Genomic DNA, 13,781 nt, shown 5'->3' with positions numbered 1-13,781 from the left:
CCCGAATAACCAAAGCAATCTTGAGAACGAAAAACGGAGCTGGAGGAATCAGGCTCCGTGACTTCAGACTATACTACAAAGCTACAGTAATCAAGACAGTATGGTACTGGCACAAAAACAGATAGATCAATGGAACAGGACAGAAAGCCCAGAGATAAACCCACGCACATATGGTCACCTTATCTTTGATAAAGGAGGCAGGAATGTACAGTGGAGAAAGGACAGCCTCTTCAATAAGTGGTGCTGGGAAAACTGGACAGATACATGTAAAAGTATGAGATTAGATCACTCCCTAACACCATACACAAAAATAAGCTCAAAATGGATTGAAGACCTAAATGTAAGGCCAGAAACTATCAAACTCCTAGAAGAAAACATAGGCAGAACACTCTAAGACATAAATCACAGCAAGATCCTTTTTGACCCACCTCCTAGAGAAATGGAAATAAAAACAAAAATAAACAAATGGGACCTAATGGAACTTCAAAGCTTTTGCACAGCAAAGGAAACCACAAACAAGACCAAAAGACAAACCTCACAAGGGGAGAAAATATTTGCAAATGAAGCAACTGACAAAGGATTAATCTCCAAAATTTATAAGCAGCTCAGGCAGCTCAAGAACAAAAAATCAAACAACCCAATCCAAAAATGGGCAGAAGACCGAAATAGACATTTCTCCAAAGAAGATATACAGACTGCCAACAAACACAGGAAACAATGCTCAACTTCATTAATCATTAGAGAAATGCAAATCAGAACTACAATGAGATATCATCTCACACCAGTCAGAATGGCCATCATCAAAAAATCTAGAAACAGTAAATGCTGGAGTGGGTGTGGAGAAAAGGGAAGCCACTTGCACTGTTGGTGGGAATGTAAATCGATACAGCCACTGTGGAGAACAGTATGGAGGTTCCTTAAAAGACTACAAATAGAACTACCACGTGACCCAGCAATCCCACTACTGGGCATATACCCTCAGAACACCATAATTCAAAAAGAGTCATGTACCAAAATGTTCATTGCAGCTCTATTTACAATAGCCCGGACTGGAAACAACCTACGTGCCCATCATCGGAAGAATGGATAAAGAAGATGTGGCACATGTATGCAATGGATTATTACTCAGCCATAAAAAGACACGAAATTGAGCTATTTGTAATGAGGTGGATAGACCTGGAGTCTGTCACACAGAGTGAAGTATGTCAGAAAGAGAAAGACAAATACCGTAGGCTAAAACATATATATGGAATTTAAGAAGGAAAAAAAAACGTCACGAAGAAGCTAGGGGTGAGACAGGAATAAAGACACAGACCTACTAGAGAATGGACTTGAGGATATGGGGAGGGGGAAGGGTGAGCTGTGACAAAGCGAGAGAGAGGCACGGACATATATACACTACCAAACGTAAGGTAGATAGCTAGTGGGAAGCAGCCGCATAGCACAGGGAGATCAGCTCGGTTCTTTCTGACCGCCTGGAGGGGTGGGATAGGGAGGATGGGAGGGAGGGAGACGCAAGAGGGAAGAGATATGGGAACACAGGTATATGTATAACTGATTCACTTTGTTATAAAGCAGAAAGTAACACACCACTCTAAAGCAATTATGCTCCAATAAAGATTAAAAAAAAAACCAGTACGTTACTAAATGACCAAGAGATCACTGAAGAAATCACAGAGGGAATCATACATACCTAGAGCCAAAAGACAATGAAAACACGAATATCCAAAACGTATGGGGTGCAGAAAAAGCAGTTCTAAGAGGGAAGTTTACAGCTATATAAGCCTACCTTAAGAAACAAGAAAAACCTCAAACAATCTAACCTTACACCTGAAGGAACTAGAGAAAGAACAAACAAAACCCAAAGGTAGCAGAAGGAAAGAAATCATAAATATCAGAGCAGAAATAAATGAAGTAGACACAAAGAAAACAACAGCAGAGATCAATAAAACTAAAAGCTGGTTCCTTTAGAAGATAAACACAGTTGATAAACCATTAGCCAGACTCATCAAGAAAAAGAGGGTCCAGGACCAGATGGCTTCCCAGGTGAATTGTCAAACATTTAGGGAAGAGCTAACAGCCATCCTCCTCAAACTCTTCCAAAAAACTGCAGAGGAAGGAACACCCCGAAACTCATTCTAAGAGGCCACCATCACCCTGATTCCAAAACCAAAGATACTACAAAGGTAGAAAATTACAGACCACTATCACTGATGAATATAGATGCAAAAATCCTCAACAAAATACCAGCAAACAGAATCCAACAGCACATTAAAAGGATCATACACCATGATCAAGTGGGATTTATCCCAGGGATGCAAGGATTCTTCAATATATGCAAGTCAATCAATGTGATACACCATATTAACAAACTGAAGGAGAAAAACCATATGATCATCTCAATAGATGCAGAAAAAGCTTTTTACAAAATTCAACACCTATTTATGATAAAAACTCTCCAGAAAGTGGGCAGAGAGGGAACATACCTCAACATAATAAAGGCCATATACAACAAACCCACAGCAAACCACATTCTCAATGGTGAAAAACTGAAAGAATTTCCTCTAAGATCAGGAACAAGACAAGGATGTCCACTCTTGCCACTCTTATTCAACATAGTTTTGGAAGTCCTAGCCACGGCAATCAGAGAAGAAAGGGAAATAAAAGGAATAAAAATTGGAAAAGAAGAAGTGAAACTGTCATTGTTTGCAGATGACATGACAGTATACATAGAGAATCCTAAAGATGCTACCAGAAAACTACTAGAGCTAATCAATGAATATGGTAAAGTTACAGGATACAAAATTAATGCACAGAAATCTCTTTTATTCCTATGCACTAATGATGAAAACCCTGAAAGAGAAATTAAGGAAACACTCCCATTTACCACTGCAACGAAAAAAATAAAATACCTAGGAATAAACCTACCTAGGGAGACAAAAGACCTGTATGCAGAAACCTATAAGACGCTGATGAAAGAAATTTAAGATGATACAAACAGATGGAGAGATATACCATGTTCTTGGATTGGAAGAATCAATATTGTGAAAATGACTCTACTACCCAAAGCAACCTACAGATTCAATGCAATCCCTATCAAATTACCAATGGCATTTTTTACGGAACTAGAACAAATAATTTTAAAATTTGTATGGTAACACAAAAAGCCCCGAATAGCCAAAGCAGTTGAGGGAAAAAAACGGAGCTGGAGGAATCAGACTCCCTGACTTCAGACTGTAGTACAAAGCTACAGTAATCAAGACAATATGGTACTGGCACAAAAACAGAAACATAGATCAATGGAACAAGATAGAAATCCCAGAGATAAACCCACGCACCTATGGTCAACTAATCTATGACAACGGAGGCAAAGATATGCAATGGAGAAAAGACAGTCTCTTCAATGAGTGGTGCTGGGAAAACTGGACAGCTACGTGTAAAAGAATGAAATTAGAACACTCCCTAACACCATACACAAAAATAAACTCAAAATGGCTTAGAGACTTAATGTAAGACCAGACACTATAAAACTCTTAGAGGAAAACAGGAAGAACACTCTTTGACATAAATCACAGCAAGATCTTTTTTGATCCACCTCCTAGAATAATGGAAATAAAAACAAAAATAAACAAATGGGACCGAGTGAAACTTAAAAGCTTTTGCACAGCAAAGGAAACCATAAACCAGACGAAAAGACAATCCTCAGAATACGAGAAAATATTTGCAAACGAATCAACGGACAAAGGATTAATATCCAAAATATATAAGCAGCTCATGCAGCTCAATATTAAAGAAACAAACAACCGACTCAAAAAATGGGCAGAAGACCTAAATAGACATTTCTCCAAAGAAGATGTACAGATGGCCAAGAAGCACATGAAAAGCTGCTCAACATCACTAATTATTAGAGAAATGCAAATGAAAACTACAATGAGGTATCACCTCACAGCAGTCAAAATAGGTATCATCAGAAAATCTACAAACAACAAATGCTGGAGAGGGTATGGAGAATAGGGAACCCTCTTGCACTGTTGGTGGGAATGTAAATTGATACAGCCACTACAGAGAACAGTATGGAGGTTCCTTAAAAAACTAAAAATAGAACTACCATATGACCCAGCAATCCCACTACTGGGTATATACCCAGAGAAAACCATAATTCAAAAAGACACATGCACCCCAATGTTCATTGCAGCACTATTTACAACAGCCAGGTCATGGAAGCAACCTAAATGCCCATCGACAGACGAATGGATAAAGAAGATGTGGTACATATACACAATGGAATATTACTGAGCCATAAAAAGGAATGAAATTGAGTCATTTGTTGAGACGTGGATGGATCTAGAGACTGTCATACGGAGTGAAGTAAGTCAGAGAAAAACAAATATCGTATATTAATGCATGTATGTGGAACCTAGAAAAATGGTACAGATGAGCCGGTTTGCAGGGCAGAAGTTGAGACACAGATGTAGAGAACAAACGTATGGACACCAAGGGGGGAAAACCGCGGGGGGTTGGGAATGGTGGTGTGCTGAATTGGGCGATTGGGATTGACATGTATACACTGATGTGTATAAAATTGATGACTAATAAGAACCTGCTGTATAAAAAAACAGAACAATACAAAAAACTAATACTAAAGTTTGTTTGGGTTATTTGTATGGAAATATGTTAATATAAATGTTTCAGACATTACAAGAAATTTCTAAAAATCTTGTATGTTCTGGTGTAATGTTTTATGTCATAATTGTAGTTATTACTTTAAAATGTACATCTCAGAAATAACTAAATTTCCTTGTCAATTGCATTATTATGAACTTTCATCAAATCTTTAACCGTGGTCATTTTTAAGTCTTTTGTCATTTACAGACATTTCTGGGTGTACTCTGATGCTTTTTCAAAAATGTTCCTTTAAAAGAATTTCATCTTCAAGGAATTCATGGAAAAGACTCTGACAAGTACAGGTTTCTAGTAACTGACTATAATACTTCTGAACTGAATGAATAAGCATTTTCAGAACTCTAATGGAAAACTGATGAATTCATAAAAGTGTTAACAAAAGATCAAGATGAAAAAAAATTAATTACATGGGACTGAGTGAACTGATGAGGATGATTATAATTTTTGTGACTTTGTGTTTGAATAAAAAAGAAAAAATGTTAATAAAAAAAGGTAAATGATCTGTAATGTGCTTGGAAGCGTCAAAAAGTAGACGAATTAATGGACAGATCAGATGAATAAATGGAAACAGACGTCATAAAAAAAAAAGAACAATGCATTTATGAAAACAGGATCCCAACATCATCATTAATTAAATTGTTCCATCATATCTAAGAATGCATGCTACTGTCTATGTAAATTTTTTGCAGTCAATATCCTTTTTTCAAAGCTGAGAACAATTGAATCTTCTTGATGACTTAAGGAAATAACAAAAGTAGGCATTTTCTTCTCGGGTTTGATAATTTAGCCAGTTTTCTCACCAGTATCTGTAAATGTGTGGTCGACACATTAACAATTGCTGTCCTGATTAGAGTCTGATTATACTGTCTAATTAATGTTGAATCTAAAATTTTTACTTACAGAGCTTCATATAGTACTAAAACGTCTACCTCAAGCCCAAGTCACAGCTTCTGGCTTGTCACTTATGACATGTCTTTGTGGAAATATTACAATTAACCCCTCAGTGTGCTGGAAAAACTGGACAGATACATGTAAAAGAATGAAATTAGAACATTCTCTAACACCATATACAAAAATAAACTCAAAATGGATTAAAGAACTAAATATAAGACCAGATACTATAAAACTCTTGGAGGAAAACATAGGCAGAACACTCTTTGACGTAAATCACAGCAATATCTTTTTCAATCCACCTCCTACATTAATGAAGATAAAAACAAACTGACACAGCAGTGTAAAGCAACTATACTCCAATAAAAAAAAAAAAGAAAAATAAACAAATGGGACCGAATAAACTTAAAAGTGGGACTTCCCTGGTGTCACAGTTGTTAGGGATCTGCCTGCCAATGCAGGGGACACGGATTCAAGCCCTGGTCCGAGAAGATCCCACATGCCGTGGAGCAACTAAGCCCATGTGCAACTACTGAACCTGCGCTCTAGAGCCTGTGAGCCACAACTACTGAAGCCCGCGTGCCTAGAGCCCATGCTCCACAACAAGAGAAGCTACCACAATGAGAAGCCTGCACACTGCAATGAAGAGTAGCCCCCGCTTGCCGCAACTGGAGAAAGTCTATGTGCAGCAACGAAGACCCAACGCAGCCAGAAAAAAAAAACTTAAAAGCTTTTGCACAGCAAAGGAAACCATAAACAAAATGAAAAGAAAACCCACAGAATGGGAGAAAACATTTGCAAACGAAGCAACTGACAAGGGATTAATCTCCAAAATATACAAACAGATGATGCAGAAAACAAATAACCCAATCAAAAAATGGGCAGAAGATATAAACAGACATTTCTCCAAAGACATGCAGATGGCCAAAAAGCACATGAAAAGTTGCTCAACATCGCTAATAGAGAAATGCAAATCAAAACTACTGAGGTATCCCATCACACCATTCAGAATGGCCATCATCAAAAAGTCTACAAACAATAAATGCTGGAGAGGGTGTGGGGAAAAGGGAACCTTCCTACACTATTGGTGGGAATGTAAACTGACATAGCCACTATGGAAAACAGTATGGAGGTTCCTCAAAAAACTAAAAATAGAGCTACCATATGATCCAGCAATCCCACTCCTGGGCATATATCTGGAGAAAACCATACTTTGAAAAGATACATGCACCTCAGTGTTCACTGCAGCACTGTTTACAATAGCCAAGACATGGAAGCAACCTAAAGGTCCACTGATAGATGAATGGATAAAGAAGATGTGGCACATGTGCACAATGGAATACTATTTAGCCATGAAAAGGAACAAAATCGGGTCCTTTGTAGAGATGTGGATGGATCTAAAGACTGTCATACAGAGTGAAGGCAAAAAGAGAAAAACAAATATAGTATATTAACGCATATATGTGGATCCTAGAAAAATGGTACAGATAAACTGGTTTGCAGGGCAGAAATTGAGACACAGATGTAGAGAACAAACGTACGGACACCAAGGGGGGAAGTGGCGGTGGTGGTGGTGGTGGTGGTGTGATGAGTTGGGAGATTGGGATTGACATGTATACACTGATGGGGATAAAATGAATGAAAAAAGAATGAAATAATGCCTTTTGCAGCAACATGGATGGACCTAGAGATGATCATACTAAGTGAAGTCAGACAGAGACAAATATCAAATCATATCACTTATACGTGGAATCTAAAAAAATGATACAAATGAACTTATTTACAAAACAGAAACTGACTCACAGACTTAGAAAACAGACTTATGGGTTACCAAAGGGAAAGGAGGGGAAGGGATAAATTAGGAGGTTGGGATTAACCTATACACACTACTATATATAAAATAGATAATCAGCAAGGACCTACTATAGAGCACAGGGAACTCTACTCAATACTCTGTAATCATCTATATGGGAAATGAATCTGAAAAAGAATAGATATATGTATATGTATAACTGAATCATTTTGCTGTACACCTGAAACTAATACAACACTGTAAATCAAATATACTTCGATTAATTTAAAAAAGGAATTAACCACTTAGGAGTATAAAATAATTTTATGACTCTAGAAAGTTTTATTTTGTAATTATTTTCATATTTCTTTTTTAAATTGTTTAGAAATGAATAACAAAATATGTTTTCCCCTCCAAAAGTTTAGCTTTAATATGATATCAATATGTTTTTTCTGGCAGACAAATAGATTATTATTTTAAATAACTCAGTTGATAGGAAGATATCTTTGGAAGCTTTCCTTGTGTACATATACTAGCCCCTGGGAATTAAATACTGGTGTCAGGGCTAGGTTTAGAATTTGACCCAAAATAAGCATGCAAAATGCTTGCACAAAAAGAAAAATCCCTCTGATAAACTGAAAAACATAAAATCAGTAACTACCAGTGAAATTATCTGTTTTTCTTCTTGGTTATAAGTATTTCTCATTTTATTCAGAGATGTATGTTTTTGCTGATGAAATTGTTGGTGTGCAAACATTTAAAAATTAACCCCCCAAAATGCAACTGGGGTCACATCTATCCTATTTTAAAACAGCAGCCTAGTTTTTTTTTAATATAGAAGGATAATGTATTAAAATATTTCGTGTTCCATCTTGCACAAGAGTGGGGCAAGTTTTCACGTTTTCCTATAGAAAAAGTTGTTAGCATATATTAATGTGCTCCCAGAGTCTTCCTTCAGCTTTCTGAAGCAAATAAGGAGACCCTTCTGAAACAACCAAGGGATGGGCATTTTTCTCTCTGAAATAGATTTGCTCTCCCAGCTAAAAGTTTTTATGTTAACCATCCCTGATGTTACTTAAACCAAAAACAACAACAAACAAACAAACAAAATAGCATAGAAAATACCAGAGCAGAACAACAGCCATTTAAAGATCCAGGAAATGATCCAGAGACATACACTCAGGGGTCTATCTGTGTTATTCCTTAATTATTTCTTACAAAAAGGTTGGAATCTCAGCACTGCCACTTGGGCTGTAATCAGTACAACTCAGGCAACTTACTCTGATTTTATTTTTCCTTATCTATAGAGGTAGGGTAATAATACATAACAATTGTTGTTTGGAAGCTTAAATGAAATTATATATGTAGGGCTTCCCTAGTGGCGCAGTGGTTGAGAGTCTGCCTGCCGATGCAGGAGACACGGTTTTGTGCCCCGGTCTGGGAAGATCCCACGTGCCGCGGAGCGGCTGGGCCTGTGAGCCATGGCCGCTGAGCCTGCACGTCCGGAGCCTGTGCTCCGCAACAGGAGAGGCCACAACAGTGAGAGGCCTGCATACCGCAAAAAAAAAAAAAAAAAATCTGGTTTTCAGAAAACCTCCTTTCAGTCTTTGTCCCATCTGCTTTCAAGTAGAGTAACTGATGCCTTATCGAGGAGACATCTATTCTCTGTGGAAGCTAATGAAGACATTAGAGTAGAGATGGACCAAGACAAGGACTTAGCCAGCTCTTCTAGGGCCTGTTGCAGCATCCTGTGTGAATGCAGATCGGGGTTCTAATTGAAATTCATGTTTATGTGGGTTCATTTTTAAGCAAAGTGTTCTCTGCCTTTGAATTGGCTGCTAGGAAGTTCAGCACTGCCCTCCACCCCATCTTTGCAAGCATATAACATTTTAAAACGACCTCCCCTGGTAGTGCAGTGGTTAAGAATCCACCTGCCAATGCAGGGGACACGGGTTTGAGCCCTGGTCCCGGAAGATCCCACATGCTGCGGAGCAACTAATCCTGTGCGCCACAACTACTGAGCCTGCGTGCCACAACTACTGAAGCCCACACGCCTAGAGCCTGTACTCTGCAACAAGAGAAGCCACCACAATGAGAAGCCCACGCACTGCAAGGAAGAGAAGGCCCCACTTGCGGCAATTAGAGAAAGCCCGCATGCAGCAACGAAGACCCGACGCGGCCCTAAATAGATAAATTTATTTTTTAAAAAAAAACAGGTTTAAAATGAAAAAATAAATGAAAAGGGCATTCTAAGCTTCTGCAACAACTTATACCAATCCTTCTGCCCCTGTTCAAGTCTTCTGCCTCAAGTCTCGAGGATTAGCAACTTTCAACTGAGTGAATAAACTAAAATCACTTCATATACTTCACATCACTACCATCCGGTTTTCTCAACTTGAGATCCAGATATAACTGCACATATCAAGTAGTTTGTAACAAGATAGCTGAGAAATTAGAAAGGATCATTTACTGTGTAACAAAATTACATGTTTCCTTTCATTGCTATTTCAAAAGTTCCTTGAAGGCCAAGTTTGGCCCTCTGAGGAGAAATAAGAAAACTTCTTTTCATTCTTTTTCAGTCTAAGAAAAGGAAAATTGGTAGATTCACATTTTAAGGATTTTTATAGAAAAAAATAGGTCCTTTAATACTTAAAAAAATTTTGTCATGGAAGACATGTATATGTACATGGTTCACATTCATTCAACAAACATTATCAATTAAATGCCAGACTCTACACACATACTTCACTGACACTGAATGGCGTTGACTATCTTCTACAGTTATTTGTAAAATGATCTTATGTAAACATAAGATACAGACAGGCATGAACAGTAACATGATACACAACCACAGGTCTGGATGGAAGCGAAGTCTTGTTGGTGTGAGTGGCCCGCTCTATAACCTGGAGATGCACTTTACCTGTCGAGACACTGAGCTACCAGACAGGCAGTTGTCAGAATCTCCTTGATGTGAGTCAGCCAGTTGGAGGCCTCCAATCTACTGAGCCATCGGTCCATGTTATGTGTTTGGTCATTACAAGCTTCCACGAGTTTGATTAAGCTCTCCTGAAGAATGTGATACCTTTCAAAAACAAGAAAAAGTTAAAAAGAAGAAAGAAAGAAAACAGAACATAGAACAATGAAGGAAGAAACCAAATCAAAAACTCAGCCTCCAATATATATATGCAAGGGCAAAAGCAGCTCCAAATACTATAAAAATATTTACCTTGCTATATAATAACTTATAGGGTTAAAGACTGAAAAACTAATATTTAAACATGAGTGTGAAATGCTTAAAATGCCTGCGATGGTAAACTCTTCCTCAACTGAACAGATTAAACCCAGTTTGCATAACTGAATTATCTGACTGAGAAGAGGGCCACAGCACTGCTTTTTGTCACAGGTCACAAAACAGCATCACTAACATCTGTGTCCCGTTCCCACAGAATCAACTCTGGACACCTGTACTGTCACAGCAGGGATGCCCAAGGCCAGCTCAGATCCCATTGTTTTATTAACTCTAACTCCTACCCACTCACCCACCCAGAAGCAATTATAAACCACTAATTGCAAGCATAAAGGAGATGATATAGGTAGAGGAAACAAGGTGTGAAAATAAGTGTGTATCAGGGAAATTAAATGTCTAAGTCTTTTTGACTTAGGAAAACATAATTATGTGTAGCATATCTTTTCAGTAAGTTTGGTGACTGCTGATCTACAAGTAGAGGAGCAGACCTCATGGTGATGAAATTTCAGAGCTAACAGAGAAAAAATGCTATCTGATCAAAACTCACTTCTGAGCATCCACCATAAGTTTTCTGCTTATCTTATAAAACACAAGGACAGGGCTTCCCTGGTGGTGCAGCGGTTGAGAGTCTGCCTGCCGATGCAGGGGACACGGCTTCATGCCTCGGTCCGCGAAGATCCCACATGCCGCGGAGCGGCTGGGCCCGTGAGCCATGGCTGCTGAGCCTGTGCGTCCGGAGCCTGTGCTCCACAGCGGGAGAAGCCACAACAGTGAGAGGACCGCGTATCGCAGAAAAAACCAAAAAACACAAGGACAGGATATCCAGCCAATTTTTGACTCAAGTTAATATGAAGGTTCATTTGAAAACTTGTGATTTTTGAACAGCTAAGGGCTCACCCACTCTAAATATCTTCAAATAAGAGTCCAGTACTGTCTCCCAAATCTTTTACCTCTCAATGGACTTATGAATCCGCCTCCACTGGGGATAATGAGCTTCTTGTTCAAAGCCGCCTCCTTTGGCTCTAGCTTGCTGAGCTACGTTTAGAGGTCGGGTGTCAATGATGTAGCCACGCTTTCCTGCCCTGAGGGTAGCATTTATCAGCTTCTCATCTTCTTTGCACCGTCTCCCATTTGTGCCAGTGAGTGGCTGACCACTTCGCATAATAACCTACAAGGACAAAAGAGTCTAAAATTTAACAGTAGCTGCTTTTTAAAGTTTCTGAAAGCAGAAATGAATTAGCTACATTAAGAGTATCTCAAAAAACAATTCTATAAAGAGTAATGTACCACAGTGTTCATTGCAGCTCTATTTACAATAGCCAGGACATGGAAGCAACCTAAGTGTCCACTGACAGATGAATGGATAAAGATGTGGCACATATATACAATGCAATATTACTCAGCCATAAAAAGAAACGAAATTGAGTTATTTGTAGTGAGGTGGATGGACCTAGAGTCTGTCATACAGAGTGAAGTAAGTCAGAAAGAGAAAAACAAATACCGTATACTAACACATATATATGGAATCTAAAGAAAATGGTCATGATGAACCTAGGTGGGGGCTTCCCTGGTGGGGCAGTGGTTGAGAATCTGCCTGCTAATGCAGGGGACACGGGTTCGAGCCCTGGTCTGGGAAGATCCCACATGCCGCGGAGCAACTAGGCCCGTGAGCCACAACTACTGAGCCTGCGCGTCTGGAGCCTGTGCTCCGCAACAAGAGAGGCTGCGATAGTGAGAGGCCCGTGCACCACGATGAAGAGTGGCCCTCACTTGCCACAACTAGAGAAAGCCCTCACACAGAAACGAAGACCCAACACAGCCCAAAATAAATAAATAAATTTATAAATAAATAAATAAATAAAGACCCCTGTTCTCTGTTTAAAAAAAAAGAACCTAGGGGCATGAAGGGAATAAAGACGCAGACCTACTAGAGAATGGACTTGAGGATGCAGGGAGGGGGAAGGGTAAGCTGGGACGAAGTGAGAGAGTGGCATGGACATATATACACTACTAAATGTAAAACCAATAGCTAGTGGGAAGCAGCCGCATAGCACAGGGAGATCAGCTCGGTGCTCTGTGACCACCTAGAGGGGTGGGATAAGGAGGGTGGGAGGGAGACGCAAGAGGGAGGGGATATGGGGATATAAGTTATATGTATAGCTGATTCACTTTGTTATACAGCAGAAACTAACACACCATTGTAAAGCAATTATACTCCAATAAAGATGTTTTAAAAGAATAAAAAAATTGTGTGTCACTTCGGAGATGAATTTGATCCTAAAACAAAGAAATGTTTCTATGTATTGACAACAGTTAATCATTGTAAAACAAAAACAAGACTTGCACTTTTACATGATTTTTCTTCCTACTATCTCAAAATACTTTCACATAATAAATTATAGTTCCTCTTTAAGATCAAATATTACAATTCATTTAGTCAGTGAATTAATTATCCAGCAGATCTGGGCCTGTAATTTAGATAATGATAACAGCCTACACACCAGGAAACTTTGGCTTCAACTACATAAACTTAGGGTTGGCAGGTTTTATCAAGAATTATAAAGAGAAAAGGCACCGATGGTAAAATAAAAAAAATTTATGTACTATTATTCTTGTTTCGGGAATCACTTTCAATATCTTGAAAACTACTTATTTATTCTTTATTCTCCAGTGGTCTTCTTCCAGTATTCCAGGACTTAACCACTTGACTCCAAAGACCAAAAACTACATACTTCGAAGTCTGCTTTTGAAACTTTTCTCAAGAAATCAATATCTGTTATACTGATCTATTCCCTGGTGAATGGTTTAGAATTATTTCAAGCTCGTCCCATAATACAGGGGTTCCCAACCCCCAGGCCGCAGACCGGTACCAGCCCACAGCCTGTTAGGAACCAGGCCTCAGAGTAGGAGGTGAGTGGTAGGTGGGCGAGCGAAGCTTCATCTGCCGCTACCCATCACCTGCATTACCGCCTGAGCCACCCCCCACCCTTTCAGTGGAAAAACTGTCTTCCATGAAGAGTCCCTGGTGCCAAAAAGGTTGGGGACCAGTGCCATAATACATACTGTTATCTTAACTACCCTGAAATTTAACAAAAGGAAGGTCATCCAGAGGATGACAATGGCTAACTCTCAGACTGCACTTACCATGTAACTGGACGCAATAATATA

General features: G+C 39.0%; 1 protein-coding gene across 1 annotated transcript in view; it reads right to left on the bottom strand.

Moving 5' to 3' along the window:
- The window catches only part of MTMR9 (myotubularin related protein 9), an 86,015-nt gene that overhangs the window by 34,334 nt on the left and 37,900 nt on the right, over window positions 1–13,781 (bottom strand). The window contains exons 5-6 of the mRNA XM_067745321.1: window positions 11,564–11,781; window positions 10,287–10,448 (exon numbers count right to left, since the gene is read on the bottom strand). Of these exons, the coding sequence (XP_067601422.1) occupies window positions 10,287–10,448; window positions 11,564–11,781 (380 nt within the window). The remainder of the gene's footprint in view (window positions 1–10,286; window positions 10,449–11,563; window positions 11,782–13,781) is intronic.

This window comes from Pseudorca crassidens, chromosome 7 (genome assembly GCF_039906515.1).
Source record: "Pseudorca crassidens isolate mPseCra1 chromosome 7, mPseCra1.hap1, whole genome shotgun sequence".
Lineage (NCBI taxonomy): Eukaryota > Metazoa > Chordata > Mammalia > Artiodactyla > Delphinidae > Pseudorca > Pseudorca crassidens.
This window is presented reverse-complemented; position numbering and strand designations above follow the sequence as displayed.